The sequence below is a fragment of the Terrapene carolina genome, unplaced genomic scaffold, assembly GCF_002925995.2.
Source record: "Terrapene carolina triunguis isolate 2854851 unplaced genomic scaffold, T_m_triunguis-2.0 Scaffold96, whole genome shotgun sequence".
NCBI classification, from domain to species: Eukaryota; Metazoa; Chordata; order Testudines; family Emydidae; genus Terrapene; species Terrapene triunguis.
In genome coordinates, this window is record NW_020664447.1 from 36,369,289 (window position 1) to 36,391,651 (window position 22,363).

Consider the following 22,363-nt stretch of genomic DNA (forward strand, 5'->3'; position numbering starts at 1 on the left):
CAGAGATCCTAACAGCAGAGATAGAGCCAGGTCCCCAAGGCCTACACACTTATTTGTTATTGAATGACATTTTGATAAAAGCCAGATCCCTACAGTCAGTACAAGACGCAACAAAAAAGGGCCCAGTTCTCCTCTCACATTGGTTTTACACCAGTATTACTCAGACTAAAATCAGGCCCAAATGCTTAAATTTCACAGAGACATCTCATCCTTTTTAGTTTTCTAGGTCCACTTTCTCTTGGCATGAGCATGTGCACCTGTGCAGATGGTATTGACGGCAACAGCCTTGGGGAGAGCTGAGAGTGGAAATGTACTCGGAAAGAATTCTGAAGGTCTGTTTTCTGTCCTGGACTCATGCCTGAGAAAGATATTCTCCATGCTGGCTTGGGTGGCTCACATTTAAAATGCCTCATCAATGACTCTGAAGGGGTTGGATGGGTGCCATTGTATGGAGTGCACTACTGCAAAATCAGTATCCATCTCTAAGCTTCCAAAGAGGGAATCACTTTTCAGAATGGAAGGGGAAACCCAGCTCCAGTGTAAATTGTGATTCTTACTAGGAAGTGTCTAAAAGCTGTGTTGATTTGCAGTGTCTGATCAGTTTAGCTTAGAAAGATATATGGGCATAAAAATTTCCTCAAATACTAGTTTCTCCTTCACCCCCATTTTCTGTCTTGTGTAAAGCGTCTCCCAACGCAGTCCCCATTGCTGCCAGCCTTGGATCTTCTTCCATTGTACTATATTTCCTATGAAGTTAAGTGAATACATTTTGTCATGACCACACATTCTCTCCTTCCCATATCACCCAATTACTGCACGACTGGATTAGAGTTAGACTCCTAAAATTCCAAACTGGATGACATTGGTTGGAAGGTGACAATGATAAAATATTCTGTGACATGAGAATGTAGATCCACCATGAGTGTTTTCACAATTCTACACATACAAGTCACCTGATTTGGCTGTTGGCAGTCTCAAAATGAAACTGCAAATTAAGCAAGGACACGAGTCACAGAATGTGGTTTTACTGGGTACAGTAACATTTGGTTAACTGGGAAGAAGGTTGTTGTTTTTTAAAATAAATGCTCTTCTGCAGCGTTTGTGACCCTAACATTTCAGCAGTGGGCTAGTGCATGAGAATCTGAAGGTGAAATTGATTAGGGACTGAAAAAACAAAAATGCAAGTGAAATGGACCAATCTATTTTCGTAGTGCAAACCAAGAGAAATGCAAACAGATTACACATATAGTGAAAAATAAATTAGATGGTTCCAGTTTTAATATTCCCAAATATTGTTGGCTCCATAGGAAAGAAAATGTGCCTATTTTTTAAGATGTGATTTTTAGCCTGAGAAGGTCTCATTAAGTGAATGTTCCTAATAACAGGGAACTGTGGTTTTCACATAGCAAAAGCCTCAGAAAAGATAAACTAATACAAATTACAAGGACATGTGTACAGATTGTCAGTTGAATTCTCTGTCTTATGGGCCAAATTTTGGCTTTTCCATTAGGTAGAGTCAGTGCTGCTGGCGGGGATGCAAAGTGTTCTGGTAGGCTGAGGCAATCTGCCTGTGCAGACTGGAAGCTGATACAAAGAATGCCTCACAGGGGAGTGGCCGCATGCGGGGGAGAACTGAGCAGCAACTCTTCAAAAGGTGTGGCATGTGCTCCCCCAGCACAAAAGTAACAAGAAAGCAATCAGGGTGGGACTCTGGCCACACTGCGAAATTGGATTGGTCATACCTCCTTATGGCCTTGGAGTGCTACCGAGTCCATTAGGCCATGGCTACACTTGCAGATGTAGAGCGCTTTGGGTTAAACCAGCCTTTGGAGAGCGCACCAGGGAAAGCGCTCCAGTCTGTCCACACTGACAGCTGCAAGCGCACTGGCGTGGCCACATTTGCAGCACTTGCAGCGGCATCTGGAGTGGTGCATTATGGGCAGCTATCCCACAGAGTACCTCTTCCCATTCTGGTGCTGTGGCTTGTGGGAAGGGGGCATGGGGTGCGGGGCATTCTGGATCCTGTCCCAATGCCCCGTGATGCATCACTTTGCATCCCAGCAATCCCTGTGTTTCCGTCCACATTTGGCGCCATCTTTCAACGGTTTCTGTGCAGAGCGCACTTTGTCTTCCCTTTCGATCTGTGGGAATGGAGCCCGAACTGCTGCGGAACATGCTGACGAGTCTCACCAGCACATCTCGTTTGGCAGTCGAGTTACTGCTTAAGATCCAAAGTGACAGTGAGGAGGCCGACGATGATATCGGGTCGCGTAACGCATATGACACGAAATTGCTTGTCTAATTCACGGACATGCTCTCTACTGTGGAATGCCACTTTTGGGCTCGGGAAACAAGCACTGAGTGGTGGGATCACATCGTCCTGCAAGTCTGGGATGACGAGCAGTGGCTGCAGAACTTTCGGATGAGAGAAGCCACTTTCATGGGACTGTGTGCTGAGCTCGCCCCTGTGGCGCAAGGACACGAGATTGAGAGCTGCCCTGCCGGTGGAGAAGCGGGTGGCTATTGCAATCTGGAAGCTAGCAACTCCGGACAGCTACCGATCGGTCGCTAACTAGTTTGAGTGGGAAAGTCGACGGTTGGAATCGTGTTGATGCAAGTTTGCAGGGCCTTTAATCGCATCCTGCTCAGAAGAACCATGACTCCGGGTAACGTGCATGACATTGTGGCTGGCTTTGAACAAATGGGTTTCCCTAACTGAGGAAGGGCGATAGTTGGGACGCATATTCCTATTCTGGCACCAGCCCACCTAGACTCCGAGTACATTAATCGGAGGGGTATTTCTCCATGGTTCTCCAGGCGTTTGTGGATCACCGTGGTCGTTTCATTGACATTAATGCAGGCTGGCCCAGAAGGGTGCATGATGCACGCATCTTTCGGAACACTAGCCTGTTCAAGAAGCTGCAAGCCGAGACTTTTTTCCCAGACCAGAGGATCACCGCAGGGGAAGTCAAAATGCCCATTGTGATCCTTGGAGACCCCGCTTACCCTTTAATGCCGTGGCTCATGAAACCCTACACAGGGAGCTTGGACAGCAGCCAGGAACGGTTCAACTACAGGCTGAGCCGGTGCCGAATGACTGTGGAGTGTGCTTTTGGCTGTTTGAAGGGCCGCTGGCGCTCTCTTTATGGGAAGCTGGACATGGCCGAAGACAGCATCCCCGTGGTTATATCCGCGTGCTGTACCCTCCATAAAATTTGTGAAGGGAAGGGTGAAAGCTTCACTCAGGCATGGGCCTCAGAGGTTCAACACCTGGAGGCTGAATTTGCACAGCCAGAGAGCAGGGCTGATTCACTTCAAGATGTCACTTTGTAATACGTAATTATTTGGCAATATGTAATTCCACGCTTATTGTCTCAATTTGTATAAATTTAGATGTAGTTAAAGCTGTTACTGGATCAAATAAATTTATGCAGATGGAAATTTTAAAAGTTCGTGTACAGAACAATTTCATAGCCTCTAACATGCCTCTAACAGAGACTTTAAAAAAAAATTACACTTGAAACTTTAATTCCACCTCTCACGCACAAGAGTTTAAAGAGTGCTTCTAACTGTCTCCATCATTATCCTCCAGGTGGTCTCAGAGGTGTACCATTAAAAATGCTTGTAAAGCGTATTAAACACATGAACTCAGTTCCCAACTATGCATCCCAGCTAAGTGAGCTGGCCCCATGAAGCGACACAGATTGTAGACACTCGGATCCCACGGCAATGAAAACAGCGTAAATACCTAGAGAGATTGTCTCACAAGGAGGTGTGGGTGCAGTCTACGGCCAAGTGCCCTGAACCAGAGAGTTCGCTACTAGGAAGAGACCAGTACTGTAACCTCTTAGCCCCCTACCAAAAAAAGACCCCCAAAAATGTAGCAAGAGCACACAGAGTGACAGGTGCCAGCTTCCAATTTTCCCTGGGAGTGCTCACCCCCAGGCCCTGCCCCCACTCCACCCCTTCCCCAAAGCCCCCACCCCGCCTCTTCCTGCCCCCATTCCACCACTTCTTCCAAGGCCCCACTCCACCTCTTTCCATTCCCGCTCTGCTCCCTTCCCCACCTCTTTCCACCCCCTCCCCCAAACTTGTCCCATCCCCCTCCCTCCCTCCCTCCCTAGCTGATCTGCGGTGGGCAGGAGGCACTGGGAGGGAGAGAGCTTGGCTGCAGGTGGGTGCTAAGCACCTGCTAATTTTTCTCTGTAGGTGCTCCAATCATCACTATACAAGGAGCTTTCCCCCACCCCACCCCTGTTCACACCATTTTTGCTAAGACCTGCACTGGACATCACCAACATTCAGAGTTGGTAGCCGGAGAGCAGCGGCTACTGGTCAGGTGCCCAGCACTGAAGGCAGCACCAACAGCAGCAGCGGAGAAGTAAGGATGGCAATACCATACCATGCCACCCTTACTTCTGCGTCATGTTTGACCTTTGCACTGGCAGGGCTGGCTATGGAGGGGGCTAAGGCAAATTTTGGGGTGACTATAGCCCCCACAAGTCCCGCTCCGCACTGCCCCTGCCAAGTGCCTTTGGCAGCAATGCTGTCTCCAGCACTGGACCATTCCATTATAACTAGAGATGGGCCCAAGCCAGAAACTTCAGATCCAGATATGGATCTAAAAACTTCCCAGAGTTCAGATTCAGGTTCTGGTTGAGCCCACTATAGAGACAGGGATTCAGCAGAGGTGGGCAATTTAGTAAACTCTAAAATAGAGAATAACCACAATATTTGCACTGAGATCCAACCTTCCTCAAACTTTGGGTGTTTTTTGATGCAGTGGTTTGGTTTTGGTTCAGGGAGGGATGGCTCAGTGGTTTGAGCATTGGCCTACTAAACCAGGGTTGTGAGTTCAATCCTTGAGGGGGCCACTTAGGGATCTGGGGCAAAATCAGTACTTGGTCCTGCTAGTGAAGGCAGGGGGCTGGATTCAATGACCTTTCAAGGTCCCTTCCAGTTCTATGAGATAGGACATCTCCATTAATTATTATTATTATTATAGGCTCATCTCTAATTAGAATGATTCTGGAGGAGTGGAGGAAAGGGAAAGAGGATATACCACCATGGTGCATGGAAGCACATATAAAACAGACTAAAATCCTATGTCTTTATCCCTGGGGCAAGCCATCCTAGGGATGAATTTGTTCCCCTGGTCTGTCTCTGTAGGATCATTTCATAACATGGTACATTTTTAAGCACTCTAAAATGGGAGGATATACCATACTCCTAGATGATACAGAAGGACAGAACTACTCACCTTTATTATACAAACAGTCTTGTAATCTGAAGTCTGCACTTGTCACAGCAGAAACTCCAATTAAACAAACATCCTCTGACCCATTTATAAAAGTTTGCCAGAACACCTCAAAAGGCGGTCTCTGGTAAGAGCCAGATTTTAAATGAGGGTAAAAAGATTCTCCTTGTTAACTACTTGGGTGATCCATCAAGTACTGTACATAAAATGATCACACTGCAAATAAGGCTGTGCACAGAATTTAGGTTTCACTCTATTGTTCCCATGGCGTTATTAGGATCCCAAGATGTACGCAGTCTCCAGTTAGCTGTATGCTACACCGTATGTATCATCATGTATAAAAAACCCCATGATAGATGATCTCTGACAGGACATTTATCTTTGTGAGTGAGGAGATGACAGATATCCAATGACTGGCCTAGTCATAAATGAGCACTCTCATATTTCCTCTCCAGTCAAGATGAATGTCATAATCAGAGATCTGCCTTCATTTGTGTGTAATGACAGACAGAGACATATACACAAGCTATATGTTTTTCCTCCCACCATTTCAAATACAAAATTGTCTTTAATGGCTGTTGGAGAAAAATACAAGTGCTTAGAATGTGTGTGAATCAATGGCTCTGAATACTACTAATCTTTATTAGATTGTGTCACCCCACTGATGAAACTCATACTGGGGCCTTAATCTAAAATAAATGAAACCTGGGGGCCAGAAACTCCTGAGTTTTAATCCAGGCTGGCTCCAACTCAGTCTATGCCTTTAGCAAATCAAGTAACGTTCTCTGCCTCAATTTCCCCACCTGTAAAATAGGAAGGAAAATACTTTCCTCCCTCATGGGATGAGCATTCGTAAAATGCTTTAAAGATTAAAAGTGCTACCTGAGTACTAGCTATTATTACGTATAAAATATACACCTGCATAAATCCATGTAATTCTCATAAGAGTCAGGTGCTACAGCTGCATGCCATGCAAGGCAGTGGCTCTTCTCCTCCCCCTTTCTTCAGAGATTCTGCAATTGCAAAGCATGCTAGTTTTCCAGTGCATACCACCAGTTCTTACCAGACTGGAGAATAGAAGTGTTCTTAATTAAACCCCATTCTGAGGGCCAGTCCTGCTCCAGCTGAATTTAATGAGAGCAGAATCAGGCCCTTAAAACTCTACTCCAACTCTGTGACATGGGAGCAAGCTCTCTAATTAGCAATTGCCACTCATTCTTTGGCTAGAGCTCACCATCCCACCCGCAGTTTTGCCTAGGGGTAGAAAGATTGATATATCGCCACTTGCTAAAGTGCAGCGTGGGATTCTCATTTCCTCTTGGCATTGCCGCTTTGATCTCTTTCACCGGAGCTTCCTTTTATCAATATCAAATAAGCTTTTCTGGGAGGCAACCCACACACCTGCTCCTGGCCCTTGTTTTCATTGGCCTTTGGCCACTTATGGCAGATGAAGCATTTAGCTGTAGCCTCTATTTCTTTCATTAGCAGAGAGATTCACTGGGGCATGGGGACTGCTGGCTTTGTGACAGCTGAAGTTTGATTTCAGGGGTAGCTTTTTACTTCATTATACCCAGATGAGATGGGGTAGAGGAAGTGGGAGGAAACCGTTTCAACTCACTGCATATTTCATTTCATTAGCAAAGCCCAAGTAACTATAGATGGCTACCTGCAAATTTTATATATATTTATGTGTTACACACACACACACACATTTTCAAATGGTGATCAATATCGAAGCCATGTGGTCAGGACATATCCTGACTATGGAGATAAATCATTGAAGAATACAACATAGAGCTCTAGCTAGCCCTTTCCACCACAGGGTTTGAGCACCTCACAGTCTTTAATATATTTATCTTCACGACATCCCTATGAGATAGGAAAATGCTACTATCCCCATTGTACAGATGGGGAACTGACACCCAGAAAGACTAAGATCCACAAATGGAACTTAGACTTAGCATTGCAACACCTAACTTTCATATTAGGTCTAGGCTGTTACTGGGAGATATGAATGTAACATGTGTAGACATACCTGTAGGCACCTACCACCTGGTGGAACCTGCAGCCGTGAGTTAGGTATCCAGGCTCCCTATACAACGCATCAGGAGAGTTAGGTGCCTAAGAATGGGATTTTAAAAAGCCAGCACACTGAGCCAGGAGCCACCTAAGCCAGCCAATAGGAAATACTGAGGAGAGGAGTAAGGCCTACGCCCCACTCCTCAAAGGGACTTAGGCACTTCAAGGGAGGTATCTCCCTCTGCCAAGGGCACAGTGAAGAGGGGGATCCAGGCCCACTATTGTCCAGCTCTGAGCAGAAACCCAGCAGCCACTCCCTGCCCTCCTGGTTGTGCCCAAGACAGCAGTGTGAGACAGCCCCACATCCAGGGAGCTGCAACCCCCCACAGGAGGTATTGGGCTGGGGTGCCCGCATCCCCATCCAACAGAGGAGCTCCTGCCAGAGTCCTGGCCCTGAAGGCTGTGAGAGGAGTCCCCAATGCTTCCCTGAGCCCTCTGCCCCAGGCAGGGCAGTAGCAGGGAGGGGAGCTGCAACCCGGATGCTGGGACTTTCCACAGGGACAGAAGCACATGGGGCTATGGGTCTGCACGATACTTCCACTTACACTCTCTGGGCTGTGCCCTGGCAACAAAGGCCCAGACTTGGCACATCCCAACACTTTTTCCCTAGCTGCAGCCCCTCAAACTTGCCTGTGGCTGGCTCTGCTCTCTTTAAGCCATGCACTGAGCCAAGCCTGTGGGGCCTGGAGTGGGGTTCTCTCCCTGGGCGCCCTCCTTAAAAATATTCTGGTTGTGCCCCTGCCCAGGATTCACAACTGTGAACTCTGTCCTCAAATCAGCAGACATGCCAAACCCATGAAAAAACACAGAAATTAGGCTTGGTTTTGGCTTAATTGGCTTGAGAGTTGTTTTCAGGGGGAAGGAAGGGCCAGAGAGACTCAACATGTTCAGTGGAGGGGGGGCAATAAGGAGACCCTCTGGAAGATGTTTGGTGCTGCGTGGACACTGGTGTCGTGCACTAAAAGTTCCCTAGTGTACTTTGAGCTACCCCACTTTGAAATGGGAGTAGATCAAAATGGACTAGTGAACTTTCATTATGCAACAGCAGCATCCACATGGACAGTTAGTGTGCTGTCAGTTGGCACGGGATAGATTTACCTGGCAGTCTGCTGGGAACCAAGATGTTTGTATAGACAAGCCCTTACATAGTAGCATTACAGGGCGGGACATATTGGAGATGTGGAATGGCCAAGGCTACATGCAGACACATGCTCTGGAAATAGCAACCAGAGTGCACCCTTTGGGAAGGAAGTACTGTAATGAAAAAAATAGAACTGTCAGTACACAGTGATATGGATAAAGATGCTTCTGCACTGCCACTAGGAAGCACCAATCATCTTTATAACCTTAGCATGTGGCAACAGGGAAAAACTGGTCCTGAGAATTATGTGGGTGGTGAAAAAAAAAATAATCCTAACGAACTGGAAGAGCAAATCCACAGCAGGCAGAGAGATTTGGATTTCCGCTCTGCTGGACGTGGATAATTGCAAGAAAATCCCTTTTGCAAGCAAGAGCTAATTGGTCAATTATGATTTCCTCTAGAAACCTTTGCTCAAACTGTATCCTGACTACTTGATGACAGGGACAGCTTCCTTCCCAACCACCCACAGAACACACATGTGGTTTACCAGATGGGAGCTTAAAATGAATGCTTTCCTTGCCCATTCCTTTCTGGGGGGAATCCTCCTGCCATTTTCTCCACAGGTGCAGATGGTCCAAGATGAGGGAATTCATTTGCCTAAAATTATATATTTTTGCATAGGTTACACATAATACTTGAATGACAGCAAGCCCCTTTTTTAATGTTTTCACTGCACGTCTCAACTCTCTAACGGTAAGAAATGCCAGAGAGGCCATTCTTACTTTATCTCTGCACTGACCAGAAGCCACATGAGAGACAGTGTCCTCAGGAGATTCCCAGGCTCCTTGCCCAGTTTTGCAGACCCAAACACTTGGGCGAGGTCGGATAAGTATCCCAGACATGCCCTGTCTCTCTGAATTGAACCTTCAAACACGTGGAGGTTTGCCCATCCTTATTTTTTAGGCCACACTATTTAACACATCTCTTAACCTTTTTTGTCCCTACGCTCAAGTGGAGGCCTGCTGTCATGGCAAACTCGCTCACAATCCAAAATGTACAGAAGTGCTTCAGCATCCCCAAAAGGCTCTGAGTTATAGAAACCTTTACACTCTCTCCAAAGGGTTCCCCTCAACACCCCTCCAAACATCTTCCAGAGGGTCTCCTTATTTCCCCCCCTCCATTGAAGATGTTGAGTCTCTCTGGCCCTTCCTTCCCCCTGAAAACAAGCATTTTTTTATGAATTAGCACCACCATTGTATAGAATACACATGCCCTCCCCAACTAGTTAATTCAGATTTGGCCTCCTTGCACTTACATTTCACATCTGCTTTCCTCCCGCCCATCTTGCAAAGAGGAAACCTCTGAACATACTATATCTTCAGTAAGGAAGAAGGAAAGAGGGGAGTGAGTTGGAAGAGGCAGCAAGACAATGCCAGCGTAACACATGCCCACGAATCCCAGTGCCGATCAGTACCTCCCTTGAACACAAACGCAACGATGAGATAAGCACGTTAAAAAGGAAGATGAGATCATCATTTGCCAAAGAGAGAAATGCAACTTGGTAGGCGGCTGGTATTTATACATTCAGCAATCTCTCTTCGTGTCTGGTTACAGGGAGATTTGTGCTGATGCAGGAGCAGGTCCAGCTGCTGCAACCCTGTTCTCACTGGCTCACATCTTACAAACAAGGGGGAAAGGAAAGATAATACAAAGCAAGGGAGGAGATGAACCAAGAGGAGGATGGGAAATTCGCTTCCCTTTTGCATTCACCTCTCCTAAGGACACTGCCTTCCACATAAGCTATTGAGAGAGACGGGCTTGATGAATCCAATGACTTTCCATTGCTGTGAGGATGAGTGGCTATGCTGGGAGGAAGGGAAGGGTTGTGAGAAAGTTGTTTCCATAAAGATATTTGCAGAGTTAAAAAAAGTGGCATTGCACCTTTCTAAACCTCTTTCACTCACAGTTTTGGGCCTGATTCTGGTGTCAGTTACACCAGTGTAATTCAGGAGCAACGTCACTAATGTCCAGGGAGCTACTCCAGAAGTGGGGGGGGGGGGGGGGGGAGAGACAAACAGGTGTATATGAGATCAGGCCTGCTGTCCAAGTCATTCTTGCCCATATAGCCTCAACACCCTGCTTATCATTAGTTGGACACCATGTTATATAATAGAAAGCTATAAAAACGGATATTGTCCAAAGCTGAATTATACATCACATGATATATATGCACACACAAATATTATGTACAATCTTTGTCTAAGTGTATCTGCTCCCAGAGGACAAGATACCCCTCTCCTACTCACAGTATGCAAGAAATATTGTACTCTGACACCTCTCTTATGTAACTGTCACTATCTCTATTACCATAGCATCTGGAATCCCCAAGGTATTGCCTAGGGCCCCATTGTGCTAGGTGCTGTACAAACCAGAACTAAACGATGGTCCCTGCCCCAAACAGCTTACTGTCTAATTTCTTTCAATCAATGCCTAAGCCTACTGAATTGTCAGAAGAATGCAAAGAGGGAGAAGCTCACGTAATAACATTTTCTACCAACTCCCACTCTTCACAAGAAGGATGTGCCTCACGGATGCAGAGATAGGAGTATTATCCTGTATATAGTCTATTCTCTCTGTAGAGATGGATAAATTGATTTTACACGTCAGTGGCTGCGTACACTATTGTTTCTCTTTCACTGGAAGAGAGGCTGAGCAGGGCTGTGAGGTATTAATAGGTAGTACAATCAGAGAAATTTCACAAAGTACCAAATGCAAAATTGGTAGCACAAGAAAAAGTGTCTAGAAAGATGAAATACAGTAATCAGGGGAGCTGATCTTATTTGTATGATACATTGTTTATCTCCAGCAAACATTCATCTAACTCAGACTGAGGCAGAAACATAGTGTGGGTATAGAGACCAATCACAGATCTATCCATCTCACTAGGTACTTACATGGCTCCCACTGCTGCTTTGTCACCTCCCAACTATATTAAAATAGAAATAATCTCTCTCTCTTTCTTCCCTCTCACTCTGTAGGTTAAATAGTTTAATTAGTTTATAGATTGTGTTTGTCTCTCACACACAAATAAGCAAGTAAACACAAACAGAAAGTGGGTGGGTGTCAACTCCCTGAGGGAAAGCTTAGTGGAAGAAATTAGTTTTGCAGTTATGTCTATGGCCATTCTTATCTCTTCTAGGGGTGAGTTCCATAGTTTACGTCCAGCCCTGATATTATTACATGAAAGTTGTGTCTCCTATGCTCAGGACCTTCTCCTATTGGTTGACAATGTCATCGTGCCAGTGGAGACCATGATTATGGAAAGAGATTGGTGATCCCTCAGGGAGCTAGGGCCAGTCCCACAGAGGCCTTTGAACATCAGGGCAGAGACCATTCAATAGGGAACCAGCGTCAAGAGCAGAGCACTGGGCTGATGTGTGCCTGGTAACCTGTTCCTAAGCAAATGGGCTACTGTGTTTTGAATCAACAAAAGTGGGAGCTTTTTCAGGGTGTGCAGCACCATCCCTAGATCTGAGTTGCAGTAATCATGTCTGGGGGGGTCACATATTCATGGATCACTGTGGGTAGGTCTGCCCTGGCCCATAAGAGGCAGCGCCGTTGCCTGGCCAGACACAGTTGAAGTGGGCATCCGTTTCCTGACATGGCCATTTGGGAATTCAGACGCTCTAAGGCGGCCAAAAAGACTCCAAGGCTGTGGACTGAGTTTGAGGGTAGATGCCTTCAATAATGGGGAGGCAGGCCAGTCCTCACCCACAGACAACCTGCCAACCTTAAGCATATTCTCACCAGCAACCACGCACCGCACCATAACTCCTCTAACTCAGGAACCAACCCATGCAACAAACCTCGATGCCAACTCTGCCCACATATCTACACCAGCAACACCATCACAGGACCTAACCAGATCAGCTACAACATCACCGGCTCATTCACCTGCACGTCCACCAATGTTATATATGCCATCATGTGCCAACAATGCCCCTCTGCTATGTACATTGGCCAAACTGGACAGTCACTACGCAAGAGGATAAATGGACACAAGTCAGATATCAGGAATGGCAATATACAAAAACCTGTAGAACACTTCAACCTCCCTGGCTACACAATAGCAGATGTAAAGGTAGCCATCTTATAGCAAAAAAACTTCAGGACCAGACTCCAAAGAGAAACTGCTGAGCTCCAGTTCATTTGCAAATTTGACACCATCAGATCAGGTTTAAACAAAGACTGTGAATGGCTATCCGACTACAGAGGCATTTTCTCCTCCCTTGGTGTTCACACCTCAACTGCTAGCAGAGCACCTCATCCTCCCTGAGTGAACTAACCTCGTTATCTCCATACTGATTTATACCTGCCTCTGGAAATTTCCATTACTTGCGTCTGATGAAGTGGGCATTCACCCACGAAAGCTTATGCTCCAATACTTCTGTTAGTCTTAAAGGTGCCACAGGACCCTCTGTTGCTTTTTTCAATAATGGAGAATGCTCTAGAGGAGACAAGGTTTTCCAAGGTCTTCTCTCTTCCTGCTGCCACCACTGAAGTCTCCCTGGGGTTCAGTTTAGCCATTTACTCTGCACACTGGTGCTGGTTTTGGCCAGGCATTGAGAGAGCTGGCAGATGGGGCAATTTACATATCATAATGAATATAAGGCCAGCCCCTTTACACTAAGATAAACAGGAGCTAAGATATATCTGCAGTATGTACATAACATATAGTTTGTATATATAAAATCATGTTACACTATGAAACACAATGATGAGAGAGGAAGAGAAACAGTCACAATGAAACTTATACAAGATACCACATTTATTAAGCAACCTCCTGTCTTCTGAAGTCACACCAAAGTATCCCCCAACATAATGAGTATGTTCTTCTGGATCTTTATTAGATGAACCCGTCCATGAAGAAACTGATTGAAATGACTCCCCTAGGAGTGACCAGACATGTTTCTAAGTATTTACACTTAGAGAATATACAGTAGTTTGGTTTGGAAGCTTTATTGGTATGAGTTTGGAATAGCTGCATTACTCAGGATAAATTGCTAATCCAGCAGGGAGTTGCATAGTTCAGCCCAAATGATGATCAAATATTTGTTTCACCCACACACCCTTAAAAAAAAAAAAAAAGTCTCTACATCTGCCCTATGGAAATTGCGCACACATCATTTGTTTGTGCACAACCTATTCTTACACATGTGGTACATGCTTGTGCAATTTTGTGAGAGCCAGTACATGGGCTGTATATTTGAAAGAGTCCTCCCCATATGATTTTAAATATCAAATTATTTTCAGCAGAAATGACATTTCCATAGCACACAATGCTGCTGATTTGTTGCCAAGCAATGTCGCTAAGCGTGATCTCTCTTTCAATGATGGACGGGCCACTGAATGGCATTGCAGTGTCACCCACGCCATAACACTCATTCAAGAAAGACTGAGAATTCTTGAAGTAAAGGAGGAAAAAACCCACTCATACACAATAAATTACAGCAAACTATGTCACAATCACAAAGACGCTCCCACAGTTTTTAAGTTTTCCCAACCATCATGACATACTGTGCATATTAGTCACTGTATTGCAACTTCACATGATTAAGCGCCCGTAAGGCAGCTCGTCAGCATCCAACAGTCATATGGCAACTTATGCAACCAAGTAGAAAGGATGATTTAGGTTTGGCATTGGCCTCATTAATCTTAAACTGAGCAAGTATATATACACACAGAAGGCCTGCTTCTTGGCTGGGGTAAATTGGAGTTGCTCCATTTTGCATCCCAAGTGGCTACCAGAAGGAAAACTGCCAGCTGTCTTGGCTAACGGATATCCATCAAAATTAAAATGAACTGTATAGCGGATGACATTACAGCCAAGAACACTGAGCATTAAAACCAAAACTAAACTCAGCAAGCATGCTGGCGGGGAGGAGGGGGGGCAGGGGAGGGATTATCTGGGATATAAACCATGTACCTCTTTGCCTTTACAATTCCACTTGCATTGGCTTAAAAAGGCACAGAAAAGTTATTTGCCCATGGCCAGAGAGTTTCTTAGAGCTGGGACTGGAACTCAGAAGTGCCTAGCTCCCAGGCCTGTTCTCATACCACTAGAATATGTAGGAACTATATCACAGGGCATGAACTGCCCAAGGTCACACAGGGTCAGGGTCAGAAGACAGAACTTCTTGGCTTCCTGTCCCATCTCTCTCTCTCTCAGAAAGCCATCAAATTCAATGTGCTAATGGGGGGGAGAGGGGAAATAAGTATAGGGAAAGGAAAATGGAGGGTCTTAAGTGCTTGCCCCATCCAAGAACTACCAGAAGTTCCTAAAAACAGACCAGGTTCAAACTCTCTGGCCTTGGGCAAATAACTGAGTCTGGTAGTATATAACTAGGAGTTATTTTCTCTCTCACAAATCCCAGGGAAATTCTCTCTATTGACCTATTGAGCTGCAGGTCATGCTATATTCTAAGAAGAGTTTCTGGCCAATTGTTCACACACTCAAAATCCTATGGCCATCCTAGTAATGAAAGCTTTTTTTCTTAGAACACCAATATCTTATAAAAACTGCTTGCAGAAGATGTTGAGGAGAGAAACAAAGGAAATCTTATATCCCAGGGGAGCTGTTGATAAGACTGCAGGGAAAGAAGAGTGGCAGATCTGGGGTTGAAGGCCAGGAAGCCATGTTACACACAGTTCACAGCATACTTTCTTTACTTTGCAAATCTGCTCCAGCGTATTCCCAATGACAGATCTTTCATGGCTATCTGGTAAGTGCCCTGTATTTTGGACTGGGGGAGTGGGCCACTTACCAGACAGGCTGCAATGCTTTTGTCATTCTGAGCACCCTGAGCCTGCTTTTCTCCAGAATGAAATGGGGCTCTAGGAGAACATTTTAACACAGCACTTTGCCCTTCCCTAGTACTGCTTTCCCTTGTTCAATCTATACGTCAATGAACCTGCCACCAACCCAGTAATGGAAGTTCACCTATGCAGACAACATATGCTGTGGGCTACAGACTCCAACTTCCTCTGGGCTGGAGAAGTTACTTTCATATAAATGAAAGTAACTATTGTAGGGAGAACCAAACCATAACCCCAGGCTGAATTTTGCATCTGGAGCTGAACTTTGTGGGCCAGATGCTCAGGTTGTGGATGTTTCATACAAGCTCTACATTATACATGGGCCCAAATCAACCCCCTGGATCCGGATCCCCACCTGAACCCCACTCTCTCTAACATGCCAAATCCAAACACCCCAAACTTTGCGAAAGTTCAGAAGTGAGTTCTCTTCTTCCCATCAAAGAGATATGGGATCAGATCTTCAGCTGGGGTAAACTAATGTAACTCCTTTATGGAGCTATGCTGATTTACACAACCTATGGCCCAGGGTTAGGATGCTCTCCTAGGGAGTGGGAGAGTTGGGATCAAGTCCCTGTTCCACATCAGGCAGACTGAGGATTGGAACCTGGCTCACCCACATCCTGGGTGAGTGCTCTAACCACTGTTTAGTGCAAGTCATGGTGATATAGGTAGAGCTAACACCTAGTTTGAGTATTCTGCCAGGGATTAGGTGCTGGGCATCAGGACTGAGATGGCTTTGCACATGCCCACTGGAAGAAATTTAAGCACCTACAGGGTTAGATGGTGGGAGCAGGGTGGTATGAGGATCTAACTTTTGGATTTAGGCCTAATGTGGTAGTTAAGTGCCTAAATCCCTTTGTGGATCTAGCTCGTGTGTGTCCAAACAAGCTGAATGGTTGAAAGAAATTAAATAGCTGGTGTAAAAGCCTATGGCAGTCAGCTAGAAGATATGGGCATAACTGGATATACCATGGACAGGTAGTTAACTTGTCACCCTGATGACAAAGCAGATTGTTACATTGATAGTTGGCACATTTTCTGGCAGTTGCTAAGACAACAAAAATCCATTTATTATGCACAAAGGGACACATTTTGCTGTTGGACTCATTAACAGACCATGCCACTTACTCTTTTAGCCTTCTAACTGGTTTATTATTGTGAGGTTTAGATCAGATACCCAGCATGCTTTTGATTCCTTCTACTTGAACTAATGGACTCAGTTTAACTGCTTTCTCTTTACTTTCCTTGATTGATTTCCTCTCTCAAATATACCAGAGAAGAGGGATGTCTAGTTCCATTCCATCATTTTATCCAATGCCAATCCATGAAGAATATCTGGCTGAAACTGAATGGTGGAAAGACTAAAGTGGTAAGCATAGTGTGGAAAGAACTTACCACCTTTAGAATATCACCCTCCACTGGATACATCTGCCTTCAGATCGTTAAGACAGTCTACACCCTCAGTCTCCACCTGCACCCTTCAGGGCTTCTGAAGACACAACTAGCCATAGCTGTGAAAAATGCCTTTTTCCACCTGCAGCTGGCCAGGAGACTGCACCCCATGCTGTCAGCTTCAGATTTAGCCAGAGTAGTTGATGCATTTGTGACCTCAAGGATTGATTGCTGCAGTTTTCTGTACCTACATATGAAACCAACAACCTTAAAAAAGCAGCAACTGGTATAGAACAGCAGCTCCTTTCTCAGTAACACAGAACACAGAAACTACATCACTCCAGAATTAATCTCTTAACTATCTTTCCTTTGAATACCACATCACTCAAAGTTTTGGCTCTCATCTTCAAGTCTAACCTGACAAACTGCCTCCCCCTGCACATGACTTCCCACAACAGCTACCTTTCATGGGAACAATGGAACATGAGAGTGAGATTCATATCTACAGAAGACAGAGCTTTCTTGGCAACCGACCTGTGCCTCTGGAACTGACTTCTGGAAAAGATGAGGATGACCACAAACCTCAGCACCTTCAGAGCAATATGCAATCCCTTCTTCAGCGTTGGCTTCCCACAATAATACCACAAATATATATATACACATACACACACACAAACAAACCTAGGCCTGGTTGACTGCAGTGGAGAGAAAAAAATGTGTGTGTTCGCTTTGCGATTTCATGAGCCACTCAAAGAGAGTGATGGGTGCTATATAAGAACCTAGATAAAAGACACTATCATTCTATAATCAGCTAAGCAAATGAGAGACTTATGCATAGATTTTCAGTGTCAGCCCCTTGTTATCAATTATTGACTATCAGCCACTTGGATTACAATTGATTAAAGGATACCTGGAAAATGCAAAGAAGCCAATGGCTCCCCAAAGTGAAATAATTACATTCTGGCTATCATTTTGAAGGTTGTGATCATGGGGAAAATGTAAGATCAAGTTTGCCTAGAACACACTGGATTCTCATTTACTCCCATGAGAATCAGGAGTAAATCCAGTGAAATCAATGGAACGACACTAGTGTAACTGAGAGGAAACTCAGGCCCATGTTTTCAGAAAATACAGAGATCAAGCATTACAGTTCTACATTTACTGCAGCCACCAGGCCTGATTCGCCATCGCACTGCACCTGGTGTAATTATTGGCACCAGGGCACAGTGGGTACCAAATGCCATCAGGCCAGATTGGTAGCATTTTTCTGCTAGACACAAGGTGCAAGGCAGTGGAGAATCATGACAATTTTAAAGATAAAGCAAGAGAGCAATGATATACATGGACAGCTGTTAATTTAACAGCAGACATGTGCCATGTAACTGACTGAAAACATTATGAGATTGTCTGATGACCTTAATCTGTGCAAAACTGACTATTCTTTAGAGAAGTGTTTTGGCATGTCAATGTAGTTAGCCTGTCAGAGTTAAATACTTTCAAATATTTGCAATCTTACACCTTTGATTTAGTATCTTGATCATTATTAAAAGTTAGTTATGTTGATTTAGCTGATCATCTCAAAATAAGCCACAAATACTTAAAGGAAATTCCCAGACATTCAATAGACCCAGAGATGGACTGGTTGATGCAAGTTATCTTACAATCTCACTAATGTTTGGGCTGAACTAAATAGTTTAATTTTTTTCTCCCCATCTTAATCTGAAAGGTGCCCTGATTTACCCTTTTAAAGGAGCAGTACTATCTAGGCAGCAGCCATCCCCTTCAGAACTTGCACAACTCATTTCATGTATCCATCGACTACACTCTCAAACAGTTTCAAACTGGGCATGTGGCAGTTAAAAGATTCTGAACCCCATGACCGGTCGCTGAGCCATGCAATCACTTTAGATTCATGTTTTGAAATCAGTAGGTTAACAGCCCACCTATTCTATTTTTCAAGTTTTCTGTCTCAATAGGTAAATTCTCCATCCTCCTATTTTTTTGTGCTCTTTAGGCAGAAACAATATATAATTCAATCCCCATCTATATTGTAGGTGGGTAGAATTGCTTTTATTGATAGTAAGTTGAGTACTTGGAAACACTGAACAATTTTTGCTCAATTATTTTGTGCTGGGAAAAAATCGTTCGATACTCAAAACTACACAAAGAGGATATTTCATATCTGCGCTGAGGGTTCTTAATTGAACTTTTGCCCCAAAGCTAAGCTTTCCTGTAGCTAAAGTACTCCCTGATGCCATGCTGGGGTCATGTTCTTTGTCAAGAAAGCAGAGCTTTAAATTCTAGTTAATTGTTATCCCCAGCTGCCTTTCCCCCCCTTTTATTAATGCCACTTTAAAAACAGTTATTTATGTGTGCAATTGTTTCCCTGCTGCCCCATAACTCCCCACCACAATGTAATGAACTGCATGGCTATATCCCATGCTGTATGGCATTAAAATCATAGCACCAGTCAAAAGAATGTAGCCCCAGCAGTTATAATATAGAAACTGAATTGTATGCGACTCAGTAATAAGGCAAGCAGTTGGAATATGAAACCAGAATGCTTTCTATGTACAGTCATTAAGTTAGGGGAAACCCAGGGGATTAATAATGAGGTATGGAGACTTTCACAGTTTGGTGGAGATCAAAAATTTGTTTAGTCTGAATTAAATTTGTGGCCTCAGCACAGTTCCCTGTGGACAGGCATACACATCACAACACAAAACTGGCAGAGTTAAAAAAAGCCCTTAATAGGCATCATCTTTGGTGACAATCACAGAAGAACAGTCAAGGACTGAATGGGCCATGGAAACTGGGTTCCCCTCACCTTTGGAGGCGATCCTTTCAGCTCAGGTTTGAGGCATACTGAGAATGGGGCACCAAAGGAAAGCTTACACTGCTGCCCATGCTGTAACATTGGGAAGGAGAATCAGCAGAATTCACCCTGCAGGGCTGTCAAGCTGACACCCTTCTCAGGGAATTCACTTACTAAAAAAATGAAGGAACCAAATGGAGGTGGTGTTGGTCTGAATCTTTCTGGAATGAACCATCCTCTGACACTTCACCTTTCCAGGGCATTAGATAGAACGATTCCTACTACAGTCTCACAAATAAGGCACTGTTTTGGGATGCCAACCAATCAAACATGGACTACAGCAGAGTGCATTCCAAAAGAAATGAAAGTATGTCAGCGTGGTTCATAAAACAGAGAGAGCCTTCAGGTGAGGCTCAGTATTGTATATGCCAAGTTAGCTGGATTCCTCTGTGTCCTTAGATCTAGGTGTTACAGTTTAAATAGCACTTTTCTCCCCCAACAGGAGTGCTTTAAGGCTTCCCAGCTGACAGAGAATCACTTAATCTTTGCTGTAAATGCCAACACTTCATTTAAAGTGTCCCATTATTACTATTTTTGGCATTCATTATGAACCTCCTCATCATAATTCATTTGGCATATGAGTGTTATATGTTCCATGGACTCTGTTAAAAGTTAGTGTTAATTACCACTGTATGGAGTTAAAATGAAGTGTCATGCCATAAATTCTTAAAGTGTGGGATTGGATAGTTATGATCAAGTCAGATGTTGGGCCTAATAAAGTGATATATTCCACAGAAAAGTTAATTAAAAATTGTGGGACTGATGGAATTTCATATTCTTGGCTTATAAAAGACAAATCGGGTGAAATGCTTCCCCATCAAAATGTCCCCACTCTGAATGCTACTCAATGCCAATCGTTTAAGAGGGAGCTCAGTACAACTCTCATGAGTGTATGTGGGAACCATAAATAAAATGGTTTGTTCAAAGCCCTCTTATGGTTTTGAGTTGTACCATGAGTTTATTTGAGATTTCTGCTTTGTTTATTGATTTTAACACAAATAATTCCTCCTTCCTCTCCCCCCGCCCCCCCAAAGGAATGGTAAGGAGAGCTGTTAAATATGCTGTGAACTTTAAGAGAACATTCTCAGGCATGATCATGGAGTGCAGAATACTTCACTTCCCATGCCGAAGCTTTATCAGTTAAAATTGCTTATTACTCAAGCAATTACTATTCACCTTAAAAAAAATTACCCAGGTCATTTCTTCAAGCCTTTTCCTAATGACAGTCTCTGTTCAACTGTTCCAAACATGCGAGATTCGGATTTGGGTTGTTAGTTTTAACAACACTAAAGGAATATTTTGGAAACTGTTTTTCCTCCCCCCAGGGCTCTCTCTCCAGCCTGATGCTTGATAGCCTTGAAAGTCAAGGGCATCTAGCTCTAGGAATAGGAGAGGCGATCGCGCCTCTCTCTCTCTCTAGCTGCGGCTTCGTAAATTGAAAAGTCAATTTCACTAATCTACAGAAAATCCAGCACAGTTTTACCTTTAATCCGCTGTGATATGCTACAAAAAAAGCCAGAGCCAGCACCACCCCCGTCAGCCAGAACAAGAAAAGCTTGGAAAATTCAGCCTCTCCGGGGCTAGATGCTAGGTCCCTCATCTTGGTCTTTCTGCGACCAATCGCACGCTGTCATTCCCCCACCCCCATCATATTGTTTCATACTCACCATATCATAAACATTCAAAATCACCGGTTCATTTGCCATTGTTGATTGCGGCGGACACTGGATTTAAACCCCCAAATCCCTGCCAGATGTGGCGCTGCCCCCAGGGTACGCTTTTACCCTCAGCTACATAGGATGGGAAATGTCTTTCTATGGTCGCCGAAGAAGGAAGCTTGGCTGGAGTGGGGTGGGGTAGTGGGGGACACGCTTTTCCTGGATGCCAAAGTTGTGGGGGTGTTTTTTCACCCCCCCACCAGCAGAGTCAATCCTGGGTTTCTTTCTAACGCTGCAGCTCATCGGGGTTGCTGCATTGGTACAATACACTACCCAGGCACCCTCCAGCCTTGTAACTGCCAAACCAAACGGCAGCCAGAGCAGGCTCTTTGCACAGATATCAGCCCCCCGTCTCCAGAAAATATGCAAGGGGGGGGGGGCGGTTGAATTAGTGGAAGAGGGGAAGACTCCCAGGCAAAGCAGGCATTCAAATGGAGCGGCCGAATAGGTAGCAGCACAGCCGGCGGAGGAAGGTCAGCTCCCCAGCGCTGTGCTGGCGCGGGTAGAATCAGGTCCAGATCGCTGCCCTCATCCTCCCGGGGTCACGGCTCCCACCGGGGCCGGGCTTGGCTTGACACACCCGCGGGGCGGTGCTGCTGTCCCCGCGTCTCGATGGGAGCTGTCCGGGTGCTGAAGTTTCTCTCCGGGTTTCTTCTCGGGCCGCGGGCGGGGAACCCTGCGGAGCCGAAAGGGCATCGGGAGCCGCAACAGGGAGCTGCGGCGGGACTCCGGCTCCGGCCTGGCTGTCGGGTGGGGAGAGGGACGCGCCGCAGGCCAGACCAGCCACTGGGCGCTCAGCGAGCCCCGGAGTTACTCTGCCATCGCATCCGTGGGAGTTTGTCCCCGGCCCGGCGTGCAGGGAGCTGCCCGAGTGCTGAAGGGCGGGCTGGAGCGCGCCCAGCGCGGGAAACCTTTGCTCTTCCCGCCACTCGGCGCGTGGGGTGAGCTGCGAACCCTACTTCGGGATCCGCTTGTCCCGCAGCAGCCAGTCTCCGGGGACTGGGAGCTGATGGAGCCCGCGCCGCTCTCTGCGGGGCCGCTGCATCCCCGCCCGGGGATGGGGGCGGGGGTACGAATTGGGGAGC

General features: G+C 45.4%; 1 protein-coding gene across 1 annotated transcript in view; it reads right to left on the minus strand.

Moving 5' to 3' along the window:
* LOC112119921 (deubiquitinase DESI2-like) overlaps window positions 1–22,158 on the minus strand; it is a 78,959-nt gene extending 56,801 nt beyond the window's left edge. The window contains exon 1 of the mRNA XM_024218812.3: window positions 21,228–22,158. Coding sequence (XP_024074580.1) covers window positions 21,228–21,266 — 39 coding nt within the window. The 5' untranslated portion in view covers window positions 21,267–22,158. The remainder of the gene's footprint in view (window positions 1–21,227) is intronic.
* Between the last annotated feature and the right edge of the window lie 205 nt (window positions 22,159–22,363).